This window comes from Diuraphis noxia, unplaced genomic scaffold, assembly GCF_037042655.1.
Source record: "Diuraphis noxia isolate RWA-SAM2 unplaced genomic scaffold, SU_Dnox_SAM2 contig0001, whole genome shotgun sequence".
NCBI lineage: Eukaryota > Metazoa > Arthropoda > Insecta > Hemiptera > Aphididae > Diuraphis > Diuraphis noxia.
The window spans coordinates 65,668,743-65,681,171 of NW_028301711.1; the positions used below are offsets into that span (position 1 = coordinate 65,668,743).

The window sequence follows — 12,429 nt, forward strand, 5'->3', positions numbered from 1 at the left end:
CTTATTTCATTCGCTCCCCTTTTGGCTTGATCTTCATTCCACAAGTAGCAGTTGGCCTCCACCTCCCCCATATTATAAACTGTTAAGTTATAAGTGGCAAATTTTCTTGAATAGTAAAAATTTGATACTTTGGCTGATGGTGTTGTTAAAACACTTTGAAGATCATAACATGCTACTATAGTACTATTTTTATTCTTTAATGCTAGCTCTTTATCATTACTTTTTCAACTCTGAATAATTCAATTTCTTGTTTACGCAATAAAAAATTTTGTTCTAGTTCACCCTTTTCATAGTCATTACTGTTATTAAATTTTTCACAAAATCCACACTGGTCCTTTTTAGGAATAAAAAATCCAATATTAAATTTAGTATTGAAAATATATGAATATGTAGAAAATTGACAAGATGATATTTTATTAACTTGATATTTTGTATCAAACAATCTCCACATCTCAGCAATAGTTAGTGATCCATCAATAAACTCCCTAGATGTTTGATTTCTCAAATAATGTGATTCAATGCGTGCAAATGAATTAATATGATCACAAATTTGATTTACTATTTCTGGTGCTAACTTTTTGTTGTTTCCATGTTTTCCTCTCAAATCACCCTCTACAAAATTAGTAACTCTACCTCCTATTAACAATGCTGTTCTTAAAAATCTGTCTCCAATATTTAAGGTTGCAATAAAAATTTTTTTACATACTCTTTTATTTACATCATAAATGGGCAAAAAAAACTGCTTTTGGATAAACGAGTAAATCCTTCTTTTTGATATTTGTATTTAGGCATTACAACAGTTGTATATTTTACAATATAAGCCCTTTGCTTAGAAACATCTGCCATTAGCCAAAATAATTCTAACAATTTTTCCTCGTGGTGTTTGTAAAATTTATCATTTTTATTAATGAAATAAATTATCAAGTTAAAATACTAATTTAATAAAATAAGAAACAAAACATAAATGTCCACGTACCACGTCCTAAATCACGAGTAACGAGTAAACACGTTATGCAGAAATGCAAAATACACTGCACGCATAGCACGCTAGCTGTAGCGTGTAAACAATGGCGCAGGTTAGATATTATATTAATAATAATAATAAATGTAAATGTTATCGTATAGATTATTTAATAATATAATGAACATTACTACTCGTACAATATTATATCGACGATTACTGTATTATTATCAAGATAAATGCGCCGAAACTAGAGAGAGTTACCAATAAACAATTTTATTAATATTATTTTATATTAATAGAAGCATAACATAACAAACAACAATTTCAGTGCAACCGCCAACCAGTTAGTATCTAAAATCATTATTGTAACGTTGTCATTGTTGATTACGAGAAAATAAAACCGTGATAAAACCACTTTATCAATAAAAATTTAATACTACACTGCCATGGTTTGAGTTATTGTATTTAAAATTATTATGATACAAATGAAAAACTGCCACATACCTAACTATGGCAGTCTTCAATATTACTTTTAAGGTCACTGGTAATAAAAATAAAAATTATAAACCACCATGAACATAATTATGGCGGTTTTGAATTTTAAAAACATGTTTAAATTTTTTTTTTAACTCAAAGTAATACACGTGTACCTATTAGAAATGTGGCAATATTACATTCATTAAAACAAAAAAAACAAAAAATGTTATACTGACACAAATCTGTGATACTGAATCTAATCATGATATCGTTTGTGGCGGTCTATCATTTTGTATTGAAAATTTTTGCGGTTCTGATATATCAGTCTAAAAATAGCCAAATTTTGAGTTATGGCAGTCTGGTTCCAAGGGTGCGATATGATCATTCATAAGACTACATTTGCAAATAAAAGGTTAACAATTAGAGTTTATTGTTTTAAAAAATTGTAAATCTTAATATTTATTAAATAACTATTATTATTTAAATGTTTACTAAAAAAATTTAAAAAAAGGGACTCTTTAAGTCTACTTCGCCTACATATAAATTTTACCTCGCGCTGCCACTGCTATTAATGCAAATGCGCTACACTGTGCGTAATATTCAGAAATTCAGATTAAATATATAGAATATATACATAAGATTTTTCTTAAGCTACCTGTTAGTAAACTACACATACAATTCACATAAAGAATAAAATAAACTAAATAACTCACGACACCCTAATAATAACAGGAATGATGATGGGTTGTTGACGGTAGATGGTTGTTTATGGTTACTTAATTAATGAATAAATTAATTTATTGTTTATTTAATTAACCTATGTTTTCGCAAAGGATTTTGTACCACCAGGCTCCTACGGGGGAAGCGGTTGGCCTAGGATGGCAATACGAAACCCCAGAGTACACGTAACCAAAGAACAGATGTACACGGAACGGGTGACCCTTTTTTATATAAATAATACTTCACAATATAATACTTGATGCGCCTAGCGCATAATACACAATATAATCAGTTCAATAATACAATAAGTGGTGCGCCTAGCGCATAATACACGATAAAATAATACAATTGATGTGTGGGCGCCTAACTAATAAATAATAACAATGATATGAAAATTAGATTGACCAAATACGCGTGATCATACAAATATAATGGTTAATGATCAATTCGATCAGTACGTAATACGTAAACAATAATCAATAATGATAATACGAATGACAAATTGACAGCAGTGAAATAATAAGTATAAATGATAATATAATTTGATATCACCCGGCACAGATATATATAATAAACTAGATTGCTAACTGGCCTATACAGCCTGTGTATTTAATTGAAGGCAACAATCCGTCATTTTAATCGAGGCCGGAACACCATATCACTTATTATTTATATTGATAACAAATGTTTTTTTTTCGATATTAGAAAAATAATTCTGTAAATCACAATTAGTTATAATTAATAATTATATAAATCAATTCAATTAAATATAATTTTAAATATTTTTAGTTTTACATATAAATAGGTATATGGTATAGGTAGCTGTTATAAACTATAGCAAGCTATTACTAATATAACGTTGATCAGTAAATTACATATTATAAAATAAAATAGTTTTTGTCAGTTTTTGTCTTTTGCTTGCCGTTTTTACAATTGACGATGTCAGTATTTTACTGTAGGAATGTAGTCGTATCTTGAGGTATGTTCTGGTTATTTGGTTTATTATACCTATTTTATTTTATTTTTAATATTATATAAAAATATTTGCTTGCAATTTTACCATTTTCAACCACTGAACAAATATTGACAAATACACATCCAATACAGAAACCAGAATAGATATCATTAGGTACTTCAACAAAAAATGTACATTAACAATTCACTAACTTTGCATAGCCAAAGTGACATACTGACATTGGAAATAAATTTATGTTATAAATAATAATGCTCATACAAAATATATCATATAGTTACCATTTATTTGTTAATTCTTGTTATAATTACATAAAATACATATGTTAGATTCTGAGAGGAGCAATGAATGAAAAACATAGCGATCAAACATTAATTTATTTTGTTTATAATTTATTAAGTAGTCAAAAACCAAAGTAGAAAAAGTAGAAAAACCAAAACGTTAACCGGACAACAGGTGGTCGTTAATCGTTGTTCCGGATTTAATAAAGTGATAATGATTGATAATAATTTCTGGCCTCAGATAAAATGGCGGAACTTTGATTCACGTCTTATCAATAGTTAGCAATCTAGTTTATTATATATATCTGTGTCACCCTGTATGAGATGGATACAATGTTGCCAATTGAATTACCAGTGTGTTTGCAATGTGCATAATCGACGGCAGTCTCCACCGATGGGGATTCCCAAGTTAACAGTTTGAAAAGGTACCACAGCCAAAATATGACATTGGAACTGGTACGGAGATAGGATACAACTTCACAGTATATCCAATAGATCACTCGGACGTAGGATAGTCGGACGCCACGTACTGCGGATTACTCGTGTCCACGAGTACACAAGTGGAGCAAAAGGCCGGAGTCGTACACGTGAAACCTGCGCACGAATACGCACACGCGTAGCATAAACGACTCGACGTAAACGGCCGGCACGGCGATATGTATAACAAAAAAAGGTCGACGGCAAGAAATACCAAAGATGGGCGCACACGGCCGGTATGGCGGCACCCCGGACGTAACGGCCGGATCGGCGGATACGAACAAAAAAAAACACAAACAAAAAGGCGTCACGAGAGAACAACGGACGCCGCTGCTCGTACGAGGTGGCTGTCCGAAGCTGTATCGTACAGACAGGAGGGGGGATGGCCGAGCCCGCCGAGTTATCAAGTCCAAAGTTCGACTACACGACAAGACGATAACTCGAGCGGTTCGTATATCTTGAACAGATTTTTTAAATTATTTTTTACGAAGGTGATCTAATTATAGATTACGAAGATTCAATCTAATTTTAATAACACTAGCAGGTACATTATTCACACCAATTTATTTTTTAATAAGTAGGTACCTAATATTTTGTATAGTTTGTACATTTTAGGTAAATATTCATATTTAATATGAGCATATTCAATATTAATGTTAGGACAATCCTAGTATGATATATTGACCCACTTATATCGTTTAACTCCAGGTATGTAACATATTGGTCTGTGTTACAAATTGCTTTTTTTTTTTTGTTATTAATTATAATGACAAATAACATTTTAAAAATAATTAATTTAGTGCACGAATTTTGTGTAAAATATAAAAAGACCAAAGGGTATCATTTAGTCCAATGCTCCCCTATGCCCACTTCAATATCTTCCACCAAAGGTCTATATGTATTTAATAATAATGAATCTCTTGAAAAACACATAATTACAATTTTTTATTTTTATTATCATTATTATAATAAGCAAAGAAATTATTTTTTAAACAATTTAAAATTGTCGTTTTAGGTATGTGGTACATTAAGAAAATTCACATAAATATTAAGTACAATTTAAAACGTACGTTTTGTAACTTGGTATTATTTCACAATATTCAAGTAGGCAGGAACTAGCAGCTATTATGTATGTTGAGCACCAAGCAACAAACCGTATTGTTTTGTTATACAATTTAAATGATCGAAACACTAACCGCATGCAACAGTGTAACTATAAGTAAGTCGATTTCTTCATCTGTTATTTTAATACTTATGAGAAGCCTGATGCTGGGAGTAGGAATCTTGTATTCACGATCACTCAAATACGCTGCCGTCGTTATTGCAACTCCATCTGATATACACTAAAATAAAATTTAAAATATTATAAATATTAAACTTTTAAACAGAAAAATGTTTTTATGGTTACCTACCATGGATTGGCTTAAATATTATTGGTTAATATTTTGAAATTTGTTAACAGAGGCAGACAAGTTACTTTTGGCACAGAATGCAAAATTAATTAGTGGCTCGTATATATATTTTTTTTAAACTTTCTAAAATAAGGACGGAATTCATACAGTGTCGTACGCAAGACTGATGAATATGATGGGGGGGGGGGGGGGGGTGGTGAAAATGTTTAATAAAAATTTTATTTTTATTTTGTCCAGTAGATTTATATCATTTAGTTGAGGTATTTTAAAGAGTAAGTAGAACTTCAACTTCTCAACTTTTCTAGAAAAAAAAATGCCTTATTATAATTTTTGATGGAGGTTTTTGGTAGAAAATTATGCCTAGTCGGTAACGCTTGGCGTCAAAATTGAAAATGTGTTATAATTGTATTATTATTATTTAAAAAAATGGTTGGTAACCTTGGTTAGACTTACTTTAACTAATATTATTTTTTTTTTAACTTCAATACAAAAAAAATATTCATATGGACAAAAAAAGTTTAAGCACTTAATAGAATCATGAAATAATACAAGTTAGTCCTCATAAGTTGCTAGTATTGCTATTTAAAAATATTAGCGACACATATGAACAATTAATGTTTATAAGGATTTAAACTTCCAATAATACAAAATCGCAATGTAGTTTGTAGTTAAAAATAAACAAAATATTCAATTTTAGGTAAGACAAGACTTGAATATACCAAGTCCCTCATAGATAGAGGATCTAGTTTACTGCTACCATAAAATCAAAGATCATTCCAAAAAAATAGGTATGCAAATACAATGTTTTTTGCTAAAAATAATTCAGAATCTTCATTCGAATTCGTTTTTCGTACATAACGATGTCTTAATAAATAGATTTATTAAATTCAAAACAAACAAATTTTTACAATTATCATGTACATCTACTGTACAGCAGATAGGTTCTCAGTGTCCCTATTTTTATTTTTCCACACACGCAAAAAAATAATTAAATTTAACATTGTAAAATCAATAAATTCAACGCTCAACTCAAAATCTAAGATTAAATTTTAATATTATTCAATCATTTGTTCATGCTAGAAAGAATAATTATACCACTATTTCTATCCGATTAGCCAAATAAACGACAAAATAAAATAAATTACGTTTTGAAATTTACATTTGTTTCTAAATTTGATAATAGTAATAATAGTACTTTTAGTTCCATTTTCCCGTTTTCAATGTGAAAGAAGAGTTACTACAATTACATATTATTATAATTAAATTTTACCTATCAATAATAAAGGAATATAATAAATTAAGGAAAGGCAAGAATTTTTACACAATATTGATTTTCAACTCAATCTATTTTGGTTTTTGGAGCAACTCTTAAAAAATTACCGTTGAATGAGCAATTTTTAACCAAAGTTTATATTCGAAATTTTTATGTATCCATAGAATTTCAAGACTATGTTGACTTTTATTGAGCAATATACCTATAGTTAAATGAATATTGCAAATTATATCAGTTTAAAACAAAAAATGTTATTGATAACATTTATTTACAAAAACTTAATGATTCTTCATAAGTTGTTAGTGAAAATTAAAAAAAAGTTGAAAGCAATATGTAAATCCATAATATTTTTTTTTTTTAACTGGTTTATTATAGCCCATTCATCTATATGGCAATAAATACATTGCATGAATATAAAATAATGAATTTATTTAATGATACGATAACAATTATAATTCAATGATAGATAATATATTGATATAATATTAAAAAAAGGCGGGTAAGTCGTGGATGTCGCTCTGCTGTACAGTAGGTTACAAGTTGGTTGCTGTAATGGATGGAATTAAATTTGAATCCAATGATATTATATCATTGTATAAGAAAAACGATTCTGAGCGAAGACGGTTTATCTGTATAGAATATATAATAGATTATTAAAAATTGTCAAATCTTAGATTTAAAAAGAAAATTTTTTATGGATTTCTAGTTTAAAATAATTTGCGAATTTTCGTGATATTTACACATGTTGTCAAAATTCAAACTTTGAATGCTTGTAAAAAAAAATTGTGTTAATATATTCCTTTTATTTTTCACCTGCTATTGTAAAAATATGTTAGGAACCTTATATAAAATTTTAAATTCTAAGATATAAAGGAACATTTTTAATGAATTTCTAGCATAAAATAATTTATGATATAGACCGCGAATTATATGCATATATCTGCATATGCATTTGCATATAATCGTATTTTTTTACCAAGTATGCATATTTCATTGATCACGATGTAAATGGCATAAAATCGTATTTTTAAACAAAAAACACACTGATCAAACTGTGTTAAAACGCATACTATATAGACATATAATACGTCATACCGACCGAACTAATTGACCGGACTAGTTCTACTGCTGTCGTTATTTATATATCTTATCGAAAACTCGATAAGATATCGTTTAATCGTTTGCACGTGCCTCGAACAAAATCAATTCGTATTTATTTTTATATTTATATATATTATAATTTTTATATTTTCACATTTCAGTCTCTCACGAATCACCAAATCGTACACGTTAAGATATTAATTTATTTTATAAGATGCCTCCTATTAAAAATACACATATTCGTGTTTGGATAAATGAATATCCAGGGACGTTTAAACGTAGTAATTACTACTGACGGAATAGTTGTGTACTGCCAGATATGTAAGAAAAAAGTGCCGTGTTCAAAAAAGTTTCAAATTGTCCAGCATATACGAACAGCAACTCATATAGCAGCCTCTGAAAAAAAAAGTAAGACAACCCATACTTCTGGTAGCCAGGCGCTTATATCACAGCCTCGTACTAACAGTATAACTCGCAAGGATAATTTCAACAATTATTTATGAGAGACATTAAAAGCGAGTAACATTCCTCTAGGGCCTAGAACCTTCTCCAGCATATCTCATTGCTTCTAAAGCACTTGAAAAAGTCAACCATTCAACTATAGCTCGATTTATAAACGACAGTATCACCGCATTTTTTGTCGATACTTCTATTGCTGAGAGAGTTTGCATTTTTATTTCTGATGCAGCTCCATATACGACGAAAGCTGGAGTAGCCCTCAAAATTTTCTATCCGAACTTGATCCACGTAACTTGCTTTGCTTATGCTATTCACCGCTTTGCTAAAGAAATTCGAAATGAGTTTTTGAGTGTGAACAAACTTATTTCTGCCGTGAAAAAAGTACGATGAAAGTATTTATGAAAGCACCATCGCGAATACAAACGTACACGGAACAATTGCCGACTTGACCACTTCCACCAGAACCTGTCATTACGCGATGGGGCACTTGGATCAAAAGTGCTTGCTTCTACAGTGAACATTTCATGGAAATAAAAGCGTTAATTAACCAAAAGTTCTGTAGCCTTATCAATCCGTGATGCCAAGGAAGCATTTGAAACCTCGTCAATACAACATATGATTTAAATCTGATTTTTACACATTTTTCTAAAATACCAGAACTAATTACAAGTCTAGAAGCAAGAAACTTGTTACTACACAATTCATTAAAAGTTATGGAGGGATTATTAACAACAGCATCTGAACTGCCTGACGTATTTTCAGAAAAAATCAAAACAAAGATTACTCGATTACTGAACAAAAATCCCGGCTACGATTCCCTTACATTAATGGCACAAGTACTGTACTGCCCAATACAATAACGAGCAACATGGCCTTTAAGTTTAAATACTGTCCTGTGACGTCCTGTGATGTTGAACGGTCATTTTCTGCATTTAAACTTATTTTGGATGACAAGCTCCATAGTTTTACAATGGACCACTTGGAGCAACATTTAGTAATATACTGCTACGAGAACTACAGTTCTAAATAAATTTACATAAATGTAATATAATAATTATTAATTATAAATTATAATAATTTTTTTTTGTTAGTAAATTTCATCATCATAATTTTTTCATATTGTTTTTAAATTTAATTCTTAGTGCATATTTTAACATAGTCTATGCATATTTCTGTATTTTATGCTGCATATTTGCATGCATAAAATAGAGTATTTTCTCTGCATATAATCCTTGGTCTATTTATGAATTTTCGTGATTTTTACTTATGTTGTCAAAACTCAAACTTAGAATGCTTATAAAAAACAATTGTGACTATGTATTTCTTTTATTTTGCAACTGCTGTTGTAAAAATATGTTAGAAGCCTTGTATTAAATTTTCAAATCTTAGATATAAAAGGAAAAATTTTTACGAATTTCTAGCTTAAAATAATTTACGAATTTTCGTGATTTTTACATAATATGTTGTCAAAATTCAAAATTTGAATGCTTATAAAAAAAAATTGTGGCTATATATTTCTTTTATTTTTCAACTGCTATTGTGAAAATATATTAGGAGCCTTGTATTAAATTTTCAAATCTTAGAACTAAAAAGAAAAACTTTTATGAATTTCTATCTAAGATAATTTGAACATTGCCGTAATTTTTACGTATTTAGTCAAAATTTGAACTTTAAATGCTTATAAAAAAATCGTGCATATGTATTTTAAATATTTTTTAACTGATATTGTTACAATGTGTTAGAAGCGTCGTATTCAATTTTCAAGCTTTTCTACCCAACAAATAAATTTTTATCGATATTTATAGAAAAAAAAAACCAAAAAAGTTGAAAAATTAAAATGTCAGTAAACAGCTCAAAACAAATTGTAATATTTTGAAAATTTTATCAAATTTAGAAAATGCCTATATAAACATTCAGTGAAAATTTCAAGTAACTGCGGTCATTTGTTTTAGAGTTACACCAAAATAAAGAAATCGCTAAAAGTGAAAATCCAGTGTTGTAAAAATTTAAATTTCAAATACTCATACAAATTTAATTTTAATTTCCGGTGGACTTTTCATTTGTGATAAAGATTGAAAAACTTTTAAGGAATCTTGTATTAAATTTTCAAATCTTAGATTTAAAAAGAAAATTTCTTATGAATTTCTAACTTAAAATATTTTATAAATTTTTGTGATTTTTACGTATTTTGTCAAAATTCAAACTTTGAATACTTATAAAAAAAAATTGTGACAATGAATTTATTTTATTTTTCAACTGCAATGCTATTGTAACAATATGATAAGAGCCTTGTATTAAATGTTCAAGCTTCTCTGCCTAACATATACATTTTTATCGATATTAATTTTAAAAAAACTAATAATGTTCAAAAATTTCAAATGCCTATGAATAGTTCAACTTAAGTCAAATTTTTTTGAAAATTATATGGTAGATAGTATATACTTATATAAACATTCGGTAAAAATTTCATGGTCATTTGTTTTAAAGTTACATCAAAAACCAAAATCGATTTTGTCGAAAAATGAGTGTGCGTAAAATTTCCCGTTTTTCCCTTAATTTTTAGTTTGTTTTTCTCGATTATTTAGAAAAGTGTTAAGAATTTTTCACTTTTGAACTCCCAAAGTACCAACTAGATTCACTTTCTGATCGAACGAGGTTCTGAAGTCAAAAATCGAAGCACTTTTACTGCCCAAAAACGTGATGACAGTTACAAAAATAAAATAAAATAAATACACATCATGGTAAAATCAATACATTCATCGCTCCGTTCAGAATCTAAAATATAATAATGAATATATTTGATATAAATTAATTATGCGAAGAGTGGTCACTCTGAAAAATTGTTTTTCTTGCCTAATGGTCATGTGAGAGCAGTGTTTCCTTTTTTTTTTTGTTAGTATTCAACTGGCAGCGTAAGTACGCAGAACGCTAATTCGTTAGTGTTATTTTCTTTTTGTTGTTGTTTATAATTTTACTTTGTTGTCACTGTATTTTAATAAAGTGTTTACGGACTAATTAAATTGTCGTGTTATGTCTAATATATTAAAGGCAAACAATAGTCATTAACATATGGTATATCTATAAATCAATGATAAATTAAAATATTTATAGAAATGTTTATGGTTTCTGTGATTTCGTGATTTCTAAATGCTGCTATATATTTTAAGATGATTTAAAATGGATCACTTTTGTTTAGTCTTGATTTCCCCATAAATTCTGCTATGTCAGAATGTTAAAGATTTCTATCAGTCCTCTTCGTGTTTTGTTACCCCATTCGACCGATCCCTACATTGTCTCAAAATTAGTAAAAAACAAAAAAAGTAATAACGGAATAAAATAAAATAAAAATAAAAGTGATAACGGATTAATATAAATAAATAAGATAAATAAACAATATACTATGTAACAACTATAAAATGCTATAAGCGTATTTTAAATTTTATGGACATTAATAAGTCATATTTTACATACGTTTTGCATAAAAATCCAGCCACAACTTATTTACCTATACTGTCCACTGTAGGTTTACACCTGGTGCAATTACCATTTATCACACTAAACATAAGTTTTTATTAATGTCAAAATAGTTTATCTGATCATATTATGTAGAAAGACGATAAAAATTTAATCATATGAGTATCTTCTAAATTAGGTCCAACATCCATGACTTACGTAATCAACAATTTTTTTCAATATTTTCTGTTGTTCTGCGTGCAATAGAGACTTATCTATTAGGTACAAATGTTTGAGTGGACTAAATTCATCAGAACCAAGAGTAAGATATTTGGTCAGTTGACTATTGTAAAATCTGTTATGTAGACTTGAGCTTATTTCTCGAAGTTTTAACAACATTTCGGGATGTTTTTCAATCTGATCCAAAGCATTGATGGCGGCCGCTGATAGTAGTGGTGGTAGCGATGCAGAAAAACAGTAACCTGAAAATGTAATACCTACATTAAACATCATATTCTACCTTAAAGTACCTTCAAATGTAAAATTAACTAATAAAGTATTTTATGCTTTTATAAAAATATTCAGTGGCAAATTAACGAGGAGTCCAGGTGGTCTGGACAAGTGGAGGGGCCCTTCAAACGCTGATATATGTCGTAGGCCATTTGGAAAATTGATCTTTTAGAAACATAAAGGCTTAAAGTCAAATTGATTGAACATTGCTTTGATAAAAAATTGTACATGCTTGGAGAAAGAAATATAAAAAATGATAATAAAAAAATGTACTTAGTACTAATCAAGTATCTACCTAACACAAAATGTTGTAAAAATGTCGATTTTTT

General features: G+C 28.8%; 1 protein-coding gene across 1 annotated transcript in view; it reads right to left on the bottom strand.

Moving 5' to 3' along the window:
* Nucleotides 1-4,824: 4,824 nt before the first annotated feature.
* Spt-I (serine palmitoyltransferase subunit I) overlaps nucleotides 4,825-12,429 on the bottom strand; it is a 44,786-nt gene continuing 37,181 nt past the window's right edge. Inside the window, exons 9-10 of the mRNA XM_015518966.2 lie at nucleotides 11,810-12,072; nucleotides 4,825-5,235 (exon numbers count right to left, since the gene is read on the bottom strand). Coding sequence (XP_015374452.1) covers nucleotides 5,068-5,235; nucleotides 11,810-12,072 — 431 coding nt within the window. The 3' untranslated portion in view covers nucleotides 4,825-5,067. The remainder of the gene's footprint in view (nucleotides 5,236-11,809; nucleotides 12,073-12,429) is intronic.